At 40.9% G+C, this 20,241-nt stretch overlaps 1 protein-coding gene across 1 annotated transcript in view; it reads left to right on the top strand.

Moving 5' to 3' along the window:
* The window catches only part of zmat4a (zinc finger, matrin-type 4a), a 109,989-nt gene that overhangs the window by 35,460 nt on the left and 54,288 nt on the right, over window positions 1–20,241 (top strand). The window contains exon 3 of the mRNA XM_061071962.1: window positions 9,618–9,707. Within this exon, the coding sequence (XP_060927945.1) occupies window positions 9,618–9,707 (90 nt within the window). The remainder of the gene's footprint in view (window positions 1–9,617; window positions 9,708–20,241) is intronic.

The following is a 20,241-nucleotide window of genomic DNA, read 5'->3' as shown; positions in this document are numbered from 1 at the left end:
TTGCTTATGTCAAAACGAGGGCCGCAACAAGTAGTCATCTGCAGCTATTTTGATCAACTCAACTAAAATTGCCCAATACATGATTCTCAGCTTTTTGACATGTGAGGATTTGATGCTTCATTTGTCATATATGACATTTAGATTGGATATTTGTATTGAGGGCAGAAGGCTGAATGAAAGTAGTTATTTCATACGCTTTGATTTATAGAGTAATGGATGATTACTATAATCACAGCACTAATGGAGATCAGATAGCCCATTAATGGCCCGAGCTGTGAAGCATCAGGAGCAAAAATGACATCTGCTGCAGCAGTTGTTAATTTTATCCTGAGCAGTGTGTCAACCAGTCAACATACGTATGTGTTGCCGTCATAATTTTATTATTGAGAACTTACCCATATTGTGGTCTGTAATAGATGGATATTCTGCACGCTAAGCCCAATGACTGCTGCTGCCATTTGATACACATCTTGATCTTCTGGAAGTGGAAGCTTTACTGTTTTTCTCTCTGCGTATTGGTTCCCAAATAGACTATGCTAAATATTGTTAACAACATATTTTATATACATATATATATTTCTTAAATCTGATACAACTGTATATTTTATTGTAGAAAGGTTAAATGTCAGACTGAGCTGATAAATGCAGTAGAATAACAGCTCACATTTGGAGATCCACTTTAAAATATGAGGATGTTTCTCTGGAACTTAATAGGATTATGTTATTATTATTTATTGTCACTGATTAAAATCACCCCATCTCTCTTGAAGAAAGAAACGCAGTGTTCTGTGACGTTTACCATAAGGAGAGCAGTGGCCTCTTTTGTGAACTAGTTATGTTTCAAAAAATTTCAATAAAACTGTCAGTATTGGAGGAGAGCTGTATTGGATTAATTTAACCTGCACGTTCAAGATTTCTCTCTGCACACAAACAGTATGTATGTTGCTCACCCATAAACTCACCCTGTAGCCGAGTCGGGAAAGATAATGAACTGTTTCTGCTCAGAGTCCAGAGCTAGGTTTGTCTCTTATAAGTCAACTAGCCTGATACAGAGCATTTCAGGTTATGCTACATTCTTCGTAATGTCACTCATCGTAGGACAGCATGAGAAGTGTAATCATTTTCTGATTTAAATACGCTTCAGATTGTCTTCCCCTTTTACCCTTTCACCTTCATTTTTGCAGATTTATTTAGAAAAATTTGATCTTTTTTTTGACCTTGACTTTTGAGTCATCTCTCTTGCTCTCTCTCTTTCTATTTATCTCATTTACTCACTCTCGCTCACTCAAACACACACACACACACACACACACACACACACACACACACACACATATTCTGATAATGGCAATATATATTGACCTTGACTTTCACATTCTGAGGACACTGTAATCTTCTCAAACTCTTATGCCAACACCAGCAGATTTATTCTAATTTCACAGGAGTCTTAAAAGTGACACCAAGCAGTTTTGGTCTTTGAAAGTTTGACCCTCTGTAACAGCCCTGGTCTCATTTGCATATCAGCATTTTTATTTCAGATTGATATGTCAATCAAAGACTCTATGCAGTGTCAGACGTGGATCAGGTTCAGAGCAGTTTTGACACATTCACAGAAACTAAAGTTTCTTCATGACGGTGAAACCGACTGCAGGAGTGTATTTTTACATGGTCGACCTTCACAACAGTGTGCAGCGACTGCATAGTCAAACAAATTGTTCAGCTAATGCTCAGTTAACGGGACGCTGCCAACATCATTTATTAAACAGAAAAATGGACATCCCACTCTGCAGGTAGAGATTAAATAAATTATGCTAAACCACATCATCAGGACATTTACAGTGAATGATTTTGAGCAGTCTGTTTTAATGGGCAGTTTGTCAACCACCTGACTGGATTGTTGGCTGTTTCTTTGTTCTGCACCAGGCGTCTGTGACCTGATAAGAAACCCTGTTAACTGGGCTGATAAGACTCCTCCTGTTTGCTGCAGGACAGGCCCTGGATTTGATCTTATATATCCCCAGGCGGACCCACCATGGTTTCTCACATCTCTTAACAGATAAACTATTTGATTTATTTGTCCGGTGAATGGTGTTCCCTTTTTAAAGAGATAATGATCTATGACTGCGTTATCTTTAGGCTTGTCTTGTTTGCCATGACAAGGTTTGTCTCTGACACAGTGAGGGACGATGCATACCATGCAAGCAGAGAGGATATACCCCAATCAGACAATGTTCTTTTTTTCTATTTTGAAAAAATGCCAGGAGTGAGCCATGTAGTAGGTGATTGGTATTTTTTAAGAATTAAATACAGCCTCTAACAGCAAAATGAGGGAGCATCGACTCTAGGAGGTGTGGCCTCTTGGCTGTACTGTGTGATGTGGAGGGTCAGGGGACAGGGGGAGGGGGGTTAACATCCGCCCTCTGTCACATCTTGTTAGAGTCTGTATAGAGCTCAGGGGGCCTCTTGTGTTGTCCTTTAAATTAACATCATATCATACCAACAAGAATCTGTGTGATTGTGCACAACAAAAATCTGAGTTAAAAGGTCTGGCTCTGGCAGCGGTACTTTGTAAAGAAAAAAGGAAGTTTAAATAGAACAGTTTAAACAATTGTTGTGTCTTAATTCAGATACGCCTGCAAGCACATTGTGTTCACACTTTATCTACAAGGGTAGTGTGTGAATTTATTTGGTTTGCCTTAAATCAATAGGGCATTGTGCACTTGTCGGATGCCAAAATATCTACAGGCTGCTTTGTTTGCTTGAGCTAAAATTTAAGTTTTAATTTCTCCTCTGTGTCATATTGATGATTTTAACCATCCATCCATCAATTACATGTCATTTGTCGGACGCTTTTATCCAAAGCGTCTTACACTTAGTGCATTCAACATCTATGAGGGGTTATTGAGGGGTTAGTATCTTGCCCAAGGACACTTCGGCATGGGGAAGACTGAGGATCCAACCGCCGACCTCCTGGTGGGGGACAACCACCATCCATCCATCCATCTATTCATCAATCATCTACTGCGTATCCACTGAGAGTTGCAAGGGGAGCTGGAGCCAATCTCATCTGACACATTGGCCAAGAGGCGGCGTACATTGCTAGCATATCCCAGGGCGAACATACAGAGACTAGTAACCTAGCCCCAGTCTGAATGTTTTTGGACTGTGGGAGGAAGATGGTGTACACGGACAAAACCCACACAGACACAGGGAGATCATGCAAACTCCATGTGATTGTTATTACAACCCTTGCAGCTAAAGTCCAGTACTTGTACCCCTGTAGGGGTCATATTTGAAAAGAAGAATCAAGGGGCTGTATCTCATCAATGACCTATATGCACGTTCAGTTTGGAGCACTTCTTCAGGCAGCTGTTTAGATGAGAGTGTGCACTCATTTATTCCCTATGATGTCTCCCTCACTTATTATTTATACCTCTGAAGATGAGTTTTATATGAGTGACTAAAGCATTTGTCCCCAAATAGTACCCTGCACCCTGGCTGCTTAGCTCATGGAAGAAGCCATGTAGTATGGACTAACAAATGGCAAATACATTTGAAACTTGAACTTTGAACAAAAATATTGTGGAATTCTCCGTTAGGTTTCACTCAAACTGTCCCAGTCTGGATTGCGTTTCCTTCATCCTCCTGTCTCTCCATCCCCTCTTTCTCCCCTTCCTCTCCTGAGACCGGCCTCAGACTTTCCTTAATGTTACTATTCACCTCTTGTCATTAAGCTCCTTTGTCCCAAGTTCTTGTGGGATCATGTGTTTTGTTCCTGCTTTTGTCTTCCCTTTTTTTTTCCTACTTCCTGCTCAGGGTCATATCTGTTTCAATGTTCTTTCACTTTCTTTGTCAACTCATCTGCATGTTTATTTTAATTAGATTAGATTAGATTAGATTCACTTTATTGTCATTACACAGCACAGGCACTATGAGACCAAATTAGGTGGGTCTAACCAGAAGGGCAATCAGCAATTATATACAAGTATGATATACAACGAATATAACAGTATAAACAGAGGTGCTATGGATATGGGAAGGTTAAGAAATAATGGGTTTGATATGGGAATAGTTAAATATGAGGAGATAATGGAGAAGTTATATATGTGCAGTGAAAGTAATACAAAATACACTAAGAGGTATATTCACTATGTTCATATGCACAGCCAATTATTCTAAGACCAGTAATACAAATTTTCATTGATCTTGATAATACTGGCGGATCCTGAATCGTGTTGACATGTGATAGTGGTGGACAACGATCGAGGTTGCAGTTGATGGTGAATCCGGATGGCGGCAGTGGATCCTGATTTTGGACTATGATTACAACATCTTTCTGATGTTCTCCATTACACGTGGCATCTATTGCACTTCTGTCCGTGCTGGGAGAGGGATCCCTTACATGTGGCTCTCTCTGAGGTTTCTACCTACCTTTTTTTTGGTAGTATTTCCTTACTCTTGTTCAGGGTTAAGGGCAGAGGATGTCACACCTTGTAAAAAGCTCTATGAGACAAATTGTTATATATGAATTTGGGCTATAGAAATACATTTTGATTGATTGATTATAACAGGAGTGACATGATGGGATAGTCAGTGTGAGACAGCACAGACTTCTTTGTTAAAAGTCTGACAGCTGAGGGGAAGAAGCTGTTAGCAGTCCTGTTGGTTCTGGCTGGGAGGCTGCGGTAGCGTGCTCCAGAGCGGGTGCCACGGTGGAGAGTAAACAGTCCATGTTTGGGGTGATAGGTGGAAGGGAGTGTGGTCTTGGTGATGCATTGGACAATTCTCACCCCCCACAGCACCTACCTGCTTATACAATTTAAATCTGAATATAAATTAATGACCTACAGCCTTCCATCAGCTGCTCCATTAGTTAGTGTCTCATAAGGTTTTCTTCTGGCTGATCTGCCTGTACAGTGTTTATTGCTGGTTTCTTCAGTCTCTGATTTCTTGGTGACATTCTGCTTGTTGTGGCCCATTTCCTCCAAATCATATCACACAGTATAAATGTCCAGACCATTTTCTAAATAGGATATGAATTAGAGGTGGGCGTCTAGGCACTATACACAATTTTGATCAGTGTCAACAGCATCACCGTAGAAATTTGTCTGAGAATGCCATATTGACACATAACCTCGGTTTGTAATTTGCATTATATTCAGTTCATTTTACTTTGACATGAAAATTCACTTGCAAACACTTTAAACCCATTGAATAGAGCAGGTAACCAAACACAAGTAAAGTAGTTGTATGGAGGTGTTGTCTTTAAGTTGTATTTTTGGAAAGTGTGTGAATGTCATTACAAACATTGAAAATACCATATACCTGTTTTTTATTGATGTATAGATTGACTCTTTTCACATTGGGACTGTCAATATTAGGCCAATTTGAATCACATGTTACTCCAGCATACCTCACATATGTAAGACATGCACACAGAGCTCCGTTACATCTCTACAGTTCTCTGCTCATCTTGGAGGTTTGAAAGATGCTTGCAACTGTACAGATTTAACATTTAGTAAAGTGTGAGGGAGGAGGAAACCAGGGACCTGCCGGCGGAAAGTAGAGCCAAGATAAAAACTCCCACATGAATGGCATCAGCTTTCCAAATCACGCTTTCATCAACATTTCAAACGAATCAGTTTTGGAACATGCTTGCATGGCTTCTTTTTCATTTCTTCATTTTTTGTTGGGTTTATTTTCAGCCACACATTGTCAGATGAAAAGAGTATGTCTTGTTTTCAGATGACGGTGTCACTGCTCAGCTACAGTCGCACATTGTGTATCAATTATGTTGTTTTGTAGTTTTTATTGACTCAAGTGACAATTACCTCACAATCGTGAAACACTTCAAGAACACACAAGCTGACAGTGACCAGAACACACTAGTGTGTGAGTTGGTATTGTTTTAAAAAATGTATAAAAAGTATTTCGTCTAGTCAACATGACGACCTGATCAGGTCGTCATGTTGACATTTGTGGTTTTAGCTGGTAACAGTATGATCTATAATATTGTGAAGGTAACCTGGCACTTAAATAACGTATCCCGCTGCTGTGTTAATCAAAGGGATAATTTTTTTTTATTCTCAGCTATTGAATAATGTAGATAGCATAGGTTTGATTTGTGGACTATTTACAGCAGCAGCCTTTAATCGTTAGAAATCCCCGAAAAAAAGATGGTGGAATTTACTCTTAAAGGAATAGTTTGATATTTTGAGTTATTCAGCCAGTTGACATGCATCTGAAACATAAGTGGAAACAGGTTGATAACATGATCTGCCGACAAGGAGCTCTTCAGCTCACCGAGTTATCTGGACAAAAACCAAAGTGCTCTTTGGAACTTGTGATTTACAGGGTTTATGTGCAGGAGTGTTTCTTGACATGGAGCAAGTGAGTCTCTATTGCCAGCCAAGAAAAAAGATCTGCTACACAACACAATGTTTTATGTTCATCCATTAGTTTTATCTTATCAATTAGTGAGTGTTAGAGGCTCTGGATGGCTCCCCATTTCCAGCCCCTTGGGAAAAAAATAATAAATACAAAATATCAGATCCTTTATTTGTATTACAGCATACCTACAATACCAGACTGTGTTTTCTAATGTGTATTGCCTTGATGCACAACAGAGTGCAGGAGCAATACTTGCATACAGCACATCCTACTTGGTAATTAGGAGGTTATGAAAATAAAGAAATTATATGTAATTAGGATTTAAATAATGACAGCATGCAAACATAGTGTACGGAGTGTAGCCTCACTTCTGGAATGTCTTAATCTAGTGAAAGGGAGACTGTCTGTCCAGATCAGAGCTGGAAGTGTTTGCGCAGCAGAAACACACCTCTGCTGCAAAGAAGAGATCTTACATCAGAGGGGAGAAAAAGACACTTTGGGGTGCCATAACAAATAATGCACCTGAACACCAGAAGTGCGATTGATTGCAGCTTGGAAAAATCACGATCCTGAAATGATTTCAGGGGGTGAATCACAGCCCAGCCTGCTGCACAGATAATGCCTGTTTGATGTGGAAGCTATCTGCAGTGACCTCACTGGAGATTGATGTCAAACTCCAGTTGATTGTCTTGTTCCGGTGCTGCACGAATGGAAAATGTGCAATAGCATTTTCCTCATAAAGACCATCCCTTATACCCATAGAACTGCTGATCATATTTTTAACAGAGGAACACACAGTTTGAACAGTGCAAAGCTGATTGTGCGATTGTATAAAAAAGTCCTCTGATGTATTTTACTCTACTGATTATGTATTGATGAGATGGAGAAAAAAATCTACTTTTCAAATGCTTACATTTTCTTTATTCACACTGACTTTGAAATATCTCTGCTGCTGCTGCAGTGGATGTTATATTTAAACAGTAATAGAATATGAATAGAACCCCACTCTCCCCAAAAATGAGTAACAATAATAGTGTTTTACATAGTGGCATATGGGCTTTTTTCTTGTCCATTTGAACAAAGTGTCATCTCCGTTTCCCTCTTTTTTTGAAAACACTGCCTGTCTTTTTTTGGAAAGGAGGTGATCCAAACAGAACAGATTTTAATGAAAAGTGCACTTCGCAAATTTACGTGTGTCCTTCATGCTTTTCAAGCTTGATACCTTCCCCCCCCACACAAAGAAATGACGGAGCTACTTTATCTCTGTCAGGAAACCAGACAGGCAGGACAAATAGATTCCTGCAGCCTGGCTCTCACCCCTGACCAGCCAGGATGGGTTTGTCTGTCGTGCTCTTATGAAGAGAACCGGTGGCTGGCCTCCTGCCTGACGGAGGCCACCTGTCCAGGCTGCACCTTGCATCCCTTGTACAGCAACTACTTTATAAACTCTTCTGTGGTGGAGCAGATGCAGCCTCAGATTAACTCAAGCCTTCTTCAAGCACTAATTATCGATTGGATTCAATGTCAGGGAACTACTACTCTACTTGGCAGAGAGCTTAGATGGACCCTTTGGAACAGGACTGGGTTCAGGACAAAACTTAATGTATTGTACTAGCTGATGAAGGCATTTGAAAACAAAAGGGGGAAATAACACAATAATAACCAAAGACAAAGCAAAACCATTTCCACCCAGAAATGAAAATTCACACATTATCTCCTCACCCCTAAACCCATGGGGTATAGAAAGAAATTAGTGACCTATCTTCAGATATGATAAAACTAGAGAAAAAAAACAACATGCCTTCAACCTGCTCATGTGGTGTCATCCAAGCGACACAGGGTATAGGGCTGAGTAGATAATAAGTGCTTTTTCATTTTTGGCTGAGCTATCCCTTTAAATTGAGATGATGGATAATTTGGTCAATTTTTAATGATGATGTAGTTGTTCAGGCATGAGAAGGAGGTCTTCTGGATGCCCTCCTGTGACAGTAATATGCATACATCCTCTGAGTGTGTGCTGGAAATAGCTCTGTGTCATGGAATTATATTCTACTGGGCGTTGGAATGATGTGGTGTCTCCAATAAGAAACTATCGATGGATGAATGATGTTTTGTTTGAGGGCATGGGTATCCCAACCATTTAGTTTTCCCTCATGATTCGTATTTTAGTGAAATAAGTCTTATAACTCTTTCATAAACTGCTAACTTGTGTTTATATAGGGAAAGTCAGACATCCCTTCTCTTGTCTGGTTGAAACTCATTTCTGCAGCTCACATCAATGCACTGGTCAGTGATCTATATTCTGTTTAATTTTTTTCTAACCAATGCATTAAATACACCTGGAGAATAATAATTAAATAAAAAAGACCACATTGGCTTCTTAAAATGTCCTTCGTGGAATATTTATGGAGAAAAACTGAAAATGGAGAGTGATGAAGGTCGCTGGTACAATTAGAATATGTCCTCGTATTTCATGGTTGTGTGACTCAGAATCAATTAAAATATGTCCTTCAACTTATATATATATATATATAATGCACAGAAAATTAGACAAGAGCTGTTGGAAAATTTAGTATTTATTAGTATTTGTGGGGCCTGTGAATGAGGGCAACTGCATTTCATATTAAATCACCTTTCTTTCTGTTTAGGTAAATCAAAGTGAAGGATTTACCTAAACAGAAATAAACTGATGGCAATTTATTTCTGAAACACAAATGTATGCTTTACACAGCACATCACCTTGTATGTCGCTCCCTGCCGACAATGCCAACTTTGTGGTGGTATTTTTTTTTTTAGTAAAGAGTGAGGTCAACAAAGTTGAGTCTTTCTTAGATGTAATTTGCCACCTGCAGATAGACTCATCACGTCCATGAGATGTGAAAATGAACAAAGTGAAGACGGTACACCAGTGATTTATAATACCTGGATCTCACATCACTTAAGGTCATTGTGTTACCCTGTCCTTGGATGTGAAGTCAACTGCTGGTGCGTCAAGTATGTCATGGAAAGAATACTGTGTCAGATGAATAGACCTGCTACTCTTTAAGATAAGGAATAACAAATAAATTAATTCCATAAAACTTTCTAACACAGAAGTTAAAGACATCACAGATTCCAATATTCTCCCTGCATGCATCCGCCGCACCTGAGGAGAACGTGTGAAAACGGAAATCAACCCCTTATTTCTGCTGCACTAATGTTTGTTTCCCTCCGTTTCTCTCCTGCAGAGTCGGAAACACGCCAACAAAGTGCGGCTGTATTACATGCTACATCCTGTGGATGGAGGCTGCCCTGCCAAGAAGCTCAGAACAGACAATGTAAGTCCTGTGTGTATTCTAATTCTGAGTGTCCGTCCCGCCTCCGTGTCTACCCACGGTCTCGGTAACCACCCGTAAACAGGCACATGTTAGTCCACCGCTGCGTCACTTGGAAACCTGTATTTGCTTTTCCCAACGAGATACCCTAAGCCCCCTCCCCCACTCCCTCTGTTTTGGAATAGCTGACAGATAAACAGTGTTGCCATATATCTACACCACTGTACAATGTGACAGTAACGGCGCTACGGTTGGATGCGAGGGGACGCCAACCTTTCATCAAACACAAAGACACCTTGTGGCGTACCCAGCCCTCCCAGCCCTCCGTGTCATGTAAACTGAAAGTACATGACGTGTTTGACAGACACAATTATGTGGCCTGTCATTCCTCATTCGATAAGCTCCTGTGTGTCGTGCAGCCTCTACAGCTCGAACCAACTTCTGCTCCTCCTTGTCTCCTTCGGGGGAAAGATAGGAGAACATGGTTTTTCACGTCCATGTTGCAGCTTCATGATGTGCAGATGTCACGGAGCGTGTGCAGGTTTATTGCCGGTGTCAGTGTGAATGGGGCGTTTTTCAGTCGACTTTCCATTCGAGAAAGGCTCATGTTGATGGAGGAGGTGAGGAGAGGCTGCAGTGGAGAGGCTGAGGTCTCCTTTGTGTTGACTGTGAGTTAGCTATTTATCATTCTGGAAATCTGTGTTTCTAAGGAAGATAAAGACAAATCAGGGACACTGCCTCTTTCTCTCTCTGCATCAAGTAGTCCTGCTTTCCTGCCTCTGTGTCACTGTCCTCACCGAGGCGACTGATCGCTCTAATCCCCCTGACTGTCTGTTTAGTCTCCTCTCCTGTTTTCCTAGCAAACAGAACTGCTCATCATATCCATCAGTTTCTACGACTCCCTTTGTACTTGCCTCTTATTATCATTTTCTTTTTTCCTCCACTGTATTCCATCCCTTTCAGTTCTTTTACTTCCTCTCCTCTTCTTTCTTATATTTTCCTTTAAAATCTTCTACTTGCCTCCATTTTCCACTAGCTTCCTTTCCTTTACTCTACTTTCCTTTCATTTCTTTTTCTTTTTCCTCTACTTTCCTTTCCTGTAAATTTCTCCCCTTTGCTTTCCACTTTTCTATCTAACCCATCACGCTCTCTTTACCTCCGGTGTTATCACTCCTCAGTGTCCTGCTCTCTGGTCTTCTGTGTTTTCCTCAATTCACTTTCCTCTCTCCTCTTGTTTTTCTCCTTTTTTTTCTTGCACTTTGCTACCCTGCTTTACCTCTATTGTTTTCTTCCGTCTCATTTTCACTACTTATCTTTCCTTCCCTTCCTCCGTTCCTTTTTTCATTTAAATTATTCTCACTTTCTTTCTTCAATACTCAACCCTCCCTTGTTTCCATCTCATCTTCTTCTCTATAATTTCTCTCATCCTTTTTTCTTTCTCATCTCCAACCATTCTCACTCTTTCCTGCCTTTCCCACCCTGTCATTTTTCCTCGCCTATCTCCTATTTTCATCACTTTTTCCCACCTCACTACCTCTATCCTTCTGTTGTCTTTCCCTTCTTCTCATACATCTCAACCTCACTTTACTTATTTCCCTCTTGCCCTCCATTTCCTTCTTCTTTCTCTTCCCTGCTTTTCCTCTCCTCCTTTTCCATTCCTCACATTTCCTCAACAAAAGCTCTTTGTGTGACTCTTTCTTTGAAGTGATTTCTTTTTTTGCAATCTGCGAGGCGCTTGAGTCTTGTTCTCTATCTCCTGTCAGTGTTCTGCTGAAGCTTTTATCACTCCCACGGAAACCATGGGGATCGCAGAGATGAGTGATGAGACTGCGATGTCGGAGCAGGGACGTCACGGCTCATCATTCTTTCACTGCCTTTTGTGCGTTCCATTGCCTTCTTGTCAGCCGACACAGGTACAACATACTGTGTGACCGTTTGATACAGTCTCAGACCGCACTCCTTCCTTTCACCAGCTGGATTTCTACTGTGGATTACATCACTGCTATAATATTTCAATTAGAATATTTATCAAGAGTTGATGGTAAACAAAGAATACCTCAAAAGGTGGCTCAATGTGTGAGTCTGCAATGACCTTTGTTGCATTGGAGCGGTTTCCCTGTTTTGAGAGAGAAATTATTGCTTGATTGATTTTTCATTTAATCCAATCCCTTAATGAAAATCTAAATCTTTAAAGATTTCAGTAACAGACTGGACATTGTCATTGTTTTTGTTGTTGAGCAACTGGCTCAGGAGGTAGAGCGGGTTGCCCACTAATCAGAGGGTAAATGGTTTAATCCCCCTGGCTCCTCCACATGCTAAAATCTCCTCGGGCAACACACTGAACCCCAAATTGCTTGACAATATATATATAAGCAGTACATAAACGTGCATGAATAGGTGAATGTTACTTGACTAGTGGGCAGTAAGACTTCAGAAGCACTAAAACATCTATTTCCAATAACTACTGTTCATTCAATTATTGATGTTGGAAGAGATGCAGATTCTTTATAAAAACAAGTATGAATCAATATGTGTATAATGAAGCTAGAAATTACTGCTGGTACCAGCTGGTACTTAAAACATTAAGGCAATTACAGAGAATTATCACCGTCTTTGCTCTCATGGCTCTCGCTCCTCTCCACCTTTTTAATCTGATGAATATAATGAAACATTAAGCTGATAATAACAACATACTTCCTTCTGGAATTGGTGGACTTGGGCTCATGGGCCACATTCAGGTGTCCTAAAACATTAATTGAAGGTTGTGTAATGTCTGCTGGATGGAGGCAACATCAGTTATTCTGACTTGTAATAGTAGAATAGGATAAAGTATTCACCTTTGCTTTCCTTACTGTGACATGTCAAAATATGTATGTTTAAGATAAGCGACATTAATGCAGATTTTGTTTGGTTTAGTTAATTCATTTCAGTGTAATCAAAAAAAGGAAAAATCTTATCATATCATATTGTATCATAAATATAGATGACCTCTTTTTTATCCTTTCTTTCCTTAATCAAATCACATAACAAATGTGATATAAATGTGCAGCAGTGTTTTTTTATGAAAAGGCAGCATTTTAATATTGTAGCTGGTACCCATGTCAACAGAATGTGGAATGGAATCAAAGTTACAATGCTTCCCTCTGACAGATAGTGAAAAAAATCACATAAAATTTAAATATAAAGAACCAATGCCCTTGAAATTGACCTCATATAGCACTTGAGCAAATGTTGTTATAGCCATTTTCAACCACTGCTGCATTTAAACTCTTAAACGCCACATTGAGTGTTGATAGTAAACGAGATTCATGCAGTGTGATTCAGAACCTGGCGAAGGGCCCGAGGTGGAAGCAGTTGAATACTATGAATTGTTTTTTTTCTTCTCTGTGGCTTTGACCATTATTCCAGCTGCTCTCAGCATTGAAGCTGTTAGTGTTTTTGTGTACGGCTGTCAGGTGGAATCTGTGTCTGCTTTGTACTGCCTGTGTTAGCAGGGACAGTAGGGAAATTGGTTTCAACATGGATTGGGCTGTTTTCTCAGACTCTCTGTCCGTACTGCTGCATCACTGAGCAGAGGACTTAACAGGAGAAAGGCCCCTAGTAAAGTTCTTCAGGAGAGTTCATGTCAGGTGACCTTGCTGACTTGGGTCAACTTAAAAAAAAAAGGCCATGGTGTGAGGGGAGGTTGCTCAGGGTTTCTGTGCAAGTGTGTGATGTAAAGGTCAGACATGTGCTTCAATATCTTGAGAGCTAGACTCAACTCTAAATAAAATATGAAGGCACATTTTGGTCAAAGTTGTTAAGAATTTGTTGCTGCTTGTTATCCTGCAGTACAAGGGGACACTAAGTCAGCTGTGTATCCATTGAGACAGAAGTAAAGATATGTTCAGACAGTGGATAACAAAATACATATCAATACGAATCCCCTGAAACAACAAATATGTATTTTTAACCAACTTACAGTTTGCATGAACAAGTGCAAGTTGCAAATATGTTGCTACTGAATGCATCAGTGGGCAGCAAGTAGGGTCTTGATGCGAGTTTGCATGTTCTCTCCGTGTCTACGTGGGTTTTCTCCAGGTGTTTCAGCTTCCTCCCACAGTCCATACATGCAGATGGATGCTGGGTTAATTTTGACACTTTAAATCATCTGTGTCAATGCTAATGTAAATGGTTGTTTCTCACTGTACGCCAATCATGTGATACACTGGCAACCTGTCCAGGGTGTCGACTTTCAGCGCCAGCCCCCCCATGACTTTCAAATGAGGTACAGATGATGGATGGTGGAAACTGGGGTGGACGGAGGGTGAACAAAACCAAACCATTATGGGCATTAGGTTTCTCACAAAAGTAAATCAGCAGTTGCTCGTATGTCAAAGAGACGATAGAAAAAGCTGTTAACTGACAGTAATAGTTGATGGGAGTTCATTTCCATAACTTAACTAGAATGAGACTCAATAAAGTGCATACCTCTGCCAATGCCCAGCAGTGCCCTCTTTTCAAGTTTCAAGTTTGAAGAGTTTATTGTCGATTACATAAGCAGTCGCTTGCAATGAAATGCTTGGGTTACAGGCTCTCTTATAGAAATGCTCAGAATATTACAAGCAGACAAAAAATAAAATAAGATAAAATAGAATATTAACATGGAAATAGTAATAAAATATATATATACACCTGCAAAAAAGAAAACAATAGTGCAAGTGTGTGCAATGGTGCAAAATGCAATGGTGCAAATATGCTACTGTGCAGAGTAAGTGGAATTATGACGGATTGGAGGAGTTTAAAAGTCTTATGGCCTGGGGGATGAAACTGTCTCTGAGCCTGGTGGTGCGGGCCCGGATGCTGCAGTACCGTCGGCCAGACGGCAACAGGCAAAAATGTTTATGGCTGGGGTGATAGGGGTCTTTAATGATCCGGTTGGTCTTCTTCCTACACCGCTGGGTGTAGAGGTCCTCCATGGATTGTAGCGCCGTTCTGGTGATGTGCTGAGCAGACTTCACCACCCTCTGTAAAGTATTACGGTTCAGGGTGGTGCAGCTGCCATACCAGGCAGTGATGCAGCCAGTCAGGATGCTCTCTATGTCTTCCTGATGGAGTCTGTGTGATGGGTCCAGGTCAGGTCATCACTGATGTGGACCCAGAGGAACCTGAAGCTGCTGACTCGCTCCACCGTGGTCCCGTTGATGGAGAGGGGGGCGTGTTCTACTCTACTCTACTCTGCCCTTTATGAAACCAGATGTATATTCACTAAATCCAGAATTTTATTTGGAGCTGCACCAAATTGTATCATAAATCATGAGTTCTTTCTTGGGTCCTGGCCCAACCCCCCAAAAAATATCATGGAAATAGGTTGAGTAGTTTTTGCATAATCCTGCTAACTATCAAACAAACAGACAAACATGTCTGTCTCCCAAATTGTTCTTTACGGATAAATTCAAGCACAAAGAGAAACTCATCTAATAAGATCCAGTTAGTGGCCACAAAGAGCGTAAGCCTCTTCAATCAGATAACCTGTTCTGCTTTTCTCTCAGAAAGGATGTTGTGAAGAGGCTTGATTACAACTCAGATGTGTGTCCAATCTAAACCGTATTTATCCCAGAACAAAGTTTAAAATAGACAGAGGTTGACACAGGCCTCCTTTAATAATAGGATTAATTGAAGGGCTGGTTTATGTATCCTAGGAACCATGAATGTAAAATCTTAATGAAACTCATCAGAGTTATATTCAGTGCAAATGGAACATCTCATGGATTTTTCTCCAGGCTGTTTTGCATGTTTTATTCCATCCTAAAACTAACTTTTGAGTTTATGCCTGTGACTGCAGTGGTAAACAGCAACAACATCTGTCATTCAGCATCCATCAAACCCAAATTCAGCCACTGGATGTTCCCATTGACACCTGCTGTTGACAGTGAATATATTGCTTGTAACAAGATGCCATCAACCAGGACAGCAACTGTCAAATCTGCAAATGGAGACGCGCTTGCTTCGAATGCGCATTTCACAAATCAACAGCTGACATCAGCCTGCTAATGGGCACATGCATCCCTGTAGGATGGAGACAGAAACATCCCAGCGTCTTGGAGCTGGATGCAGAGGAATCTGTCAGGAGAGGAGGGCGTGAGAGCCAAGGGAGGAGTCCGCATCCGATGGAACAGCTCCTTCGAGCCTCCCTGCTGTTCAAATTAAATCAACCTTGGGGTTAATATCAGGTCCGGGAGAAGCAGACGGCTCCTGCTTCACTGGGAGAAAGGGAGATGGGGGATGGAGAGAGTGTGAGACCGAGAACTGTACGATGCTACACGCTGCAGCTGCTACTCAGCTTCCCTCTGACTTCACTGTCTGCAGATTCCCGGTCTGTTCTGTGTCATCCCTTATGTATTTGTATCATGCAGATGAGTTCAGTCTCATATTTAATATTGTACAGCGCGTTCTTTAATATTTGGAAACATGTGTGGTGTTTTTGTGTATGTGTGTGATAAGTGTGTGTGATGCAGCAGAGTCTTTGTTGTACCTATACATGTGAGTTGGAGCATTTTTGTAGGTAACAAGCCTTGAGGCTTTGGGTTGAGGAACTTGTTTTCCTACTTTGAATCAGCATCGCAATCCTTGTCTTGTTCCTGTTAATATGACGGCAGTGACAAATAGAAGTACTGTGACCTCCCCCCTCATTTCGTCAGAACTAAACGGGCATTTCACCAGCTCTTCATTCCATTTAAATATATCTCAAAACTACCACAACAAAAACATGTGCTTGTGCTGAGAATACATGGTGATTTGTGGTTCTTTGACTTCAAAAAAATGATATCATAAAAGGTGAGTAATACTTGCTGTGGCATACTATAATCAGAGAGAGAGAGAGAGAGAGAGAGAGAGAGAGAGAGAGAGAGAGAGAGAGAGAGAGAGAGAGAGAGAGAGAGAGAGAGAGAGAGAGAGAGAGAGAGAGAGAGAGAGAGAGAGAGAGAGAGAGAGAGAGAGAGAGAGAGAGAGAGAGAGAGAGAGAGAGAGAGAGAGAGAGAGAGAGAGAGATGAATGAATGAATGTGCCACTCTGATACATAGACAGTAAAGAAGGACTACGCATCTCCACTTCCTCCCATTATCCAGGAATGAAGATAAAAAAACCCATACTATAGCTGCCATCTTGCCCATTAGGAGCCAGGGTCTGTGCAGAAGCGAGTTGGGGATTGAGCTAAAGTCGTGAGTTCCTGTCGATACGTGCTTGACCAATAATAAGTCGGCCCCGTTGTTCATTACGCTTCACCCTATTTTTATTTACATCAAATTACAATTAGTGTGATAAGAAATAACAAATGATAACGAGTGGTGATTTACATGCTTTGGCTTCACTTTCGAGGAGCTGCCATGTCATCCATTTTTGTAGACTGTGCTCTGCTATGATGACATATTTTATCGCTTAAAGACAAATAGCAATGATTAAAAACCTTGAAACACTGAGGGTGGTAAAAAAATGTTTTATTCATTGTGAAACTGTAGCGGGTCAGAGGAAGTCAGCCGACTAGGTGGTCCTTCATATGTGGCCCAAGGTGAATTTGTGTTCACATGGCAAACAGAAATTGGCCTCATGCTTCCCAGACCACCTCCGAATGGGGTCTGAGTAAATTAATCTAAGGCTGAATCAGACCTGAACTTTGTGCTGACTCCGCAGATCAGACTTTAATCCCACGACTGAAAGGGGTCTTTCAATGAGCCTGTGACCTTCCAACGAGACAATCATTAGAGTGAGAGCTTCTCAGTCTCTTTTGGTTGACTGCAGGGTTAACAGTTACAACTAAAATCACTCAATCTAAACAATCCTTGTTACTGTACATTGTGTGTAGCTTGTCTTTTTGAAATAGATGTATGATATCATTCATGACCAAAGCAGGAGCATCGTCTCATTGTTTGTTTTTTTTGTCACAATGAATCTGTGTTGGCTCCACGCTCTGACCTTGGGCCCCTGGTAAAAGGGCACATTTGCTTTGATGGACGAGGGCTCCGCTTAAAACTCCACACATGTGATGCGACCACGCTGCGCTTACAAGGTGGCATCGTCTAAAAATACACTCGGCAGCACCGCCTCTAGAGACTATGGGAGTGTGTGTACGGCCTGGCGTGGCCCGGCGTCTGGACCTCATTGAGCTGATGCCATCTGACAACTGCACACGCTGCTGGTCATGCTAGTCGCCGTGATAACCTGCGCCCATGCAGAGGGGGAGGGGCCTGTCAGTCAAGAAGTACGCTCTCAGGGTTCTGTGGTTTGAAGGAGTCTGGTTATGATATGGCATGCTTTGGATTCAAAGGTGATAACTTCTCAGAGCCTGCTGAACTAAATTACATTTCACATGTCCGTGATATTTTGTCTCCCAGGTTTGACTATATGACAACCAATGAATAAACATATAGTGGTGTATTGGAGGCTGCAGCTTTTTCATGATCTGCGGTTTTTCACTCCAAAGAGCGGTTAGTAATTTGTTATTTTCTATAGTTATCGTTCAGTCCTCTGCTCCAATGTTTAGACAGCTCATTCCTTTTTAGCATTTCTCATGCAAATTGGGAAATATGAGATATGGATAGCTCTGTAGAAATTGCACAATTCAGCTAAAACTATCCACCAGCAATGCAGAAATATACGAACGGGTCCTCGAGACAAAATGGTTCTGGTTGATAACAATTTTGGAAATGCCTTTGCGATGTGATTTATGTATCGTACAAGTGCTGAAATGATGAGTCCGCTGATCGATCAGTCGGCAGAGACGAGGAGGAGGCAGAGCTGCTGCATGAGCTCAGAAATCTTGTCAGTCGAGTACTAACACACAGACTTGATGGAATCTGCAAAGAAATCAAGGAGATAAGACGCTTTAGAACTTTCCTGAGGCTCATGTTTTAAAAATGTCCTCACTATCAAAGCAATCAAGTGATGAAAGTTGTCATTACCCCAATTGTTACACTGCAAACAGGAACTGCATCTATCCTCTAATTCTACAAACGTTTTTCTCTATGTGTAACGTAATGGTTCATCAAATCGGCTTCATACTTGGCACGTGTACTATGAATGGCCCAGGTAAAGTGCAGTGACGAGTTTGGTGTGATTTGGAAAATTTGAATAAACAGATGACCGTGCAGCAATCAGTTGGGGGGGGGGCAGTGTGCCTTTAATCTACTTGTTGAACTTGTCTTCCTCTACATCCTCAGATAAACTACATCAGGGGTTTGTAACTGGCAGCCTGCTGCTAATATCTGGCCCACAATATATTTTTCATAATCTGATCAATTTAATTTAACCATATCTTACTGACACAGACATTCATAATTAATAGGATAACTTCCTCTTTAGAAAGTTGTCTTGAAAGCAAGCAAAACATTTGTTTCGTTGCTGTAATACTTTCTATTGAGAAGTGCTTTTACTTTGAAAAGTTGTGAAGTTGGGTCTGAAAATTCTCACTTTCTTAACAGACCTCTGAAAAAGTCGACTTGCATTGTATGAAAAAATAACAGCATTTAGGTAAATAATTTCAATTTATAGATTGACAAGAGTAAGTGAAGAATAATAAAGCAAATTATGTTTTTATGAAAACAATGGTGAGGAAAAAAATCATCATTAAAAATAAACCAGGTAGGATGAACACCCTGCATCATAGACAGTTTATAAAAACCTCTGCACACAATGCGATTGTGCTAATTTGCTAGAGCGCATATACAAATAAAGGCTTACAAAAAGGCATAAAAGTAGTCTTTTCCTATAGTGGCTGACATAACATCAGCAGGATCAATGAGTTTGGATCCCAGGGGGGCCCTTATGTCGCTTACCGTTTTTAGCAGATTTTTCATTTGCTCCATTTTGCTTTACACAGAAGTTCCATTTGACACTGATCTAGAAAGTAGAAAAGTAGAAGAACCAGCCGTTCAACATGAGGCAAAAACTCAGAGATGCACTTTGAAGTACGAGGATGTAGCTGTTGCAGACGGGATTTAAATTACAGGAGTACCAGGGAGCTTGGATTTAATTATAAAAAAGTGGGGTAATAGCCGACTCCAAGCTCCCTGCACTGAATAGATGCATATGCTTCAATTCAAGAGACATTTTAAAGAAATACATCTTTAAAATGAAAACCAGGAGAGCGGGGTGTCTGATATAATCTCCCTTGAGATGCAGCATGAGGCTCATAAAGAAACCAACAAGAAAACAAATATTTGCTGTCAAGAACTACGAGGAATCCCAGGGTGGTCTGAACACAGGGAGCACGTTTTTCATTTGTCTCAGCATGTTGCATGGAAGGTTTGCTGTAGACACCAATTTAAACCGCAGACAGCTTATCTAGATGCTACGGTGGAGGCTTCGCACTGCCTCATCCCTGAGGTTTGGCCCACACCACTATGGTGATGTTACTCATCATATTTCAGCAGCTCAGAGGGAGAACTCCCTCTCGCCTTTTAATATACAAGCAGCAGTATAGTGCTGGCTGCAGAGCATGGTGCTGATTGGTATGGAAAATATCAGGACAACACTCTACCTATCGAGGTTTGACCATCGTGCA

This window comes from Limanda limanda, chromosome 5 (assembly GCF_963576545.1).
Source record: "Limanda limanda chromosome 5, fLimLim1.1, whole genome shotgun sequence".
NCBI lineage: Eukaryota > Metazoa > Chordata > Actinopteri > Pleuronectiformes > Pleuronectidae > Limanda > Limanda limanda.
The sequence above is the reverse complement of the archived record's forward strand: the minus strand, read 5'-3'. Positions and strand labels throughout refer to the sequence as shown.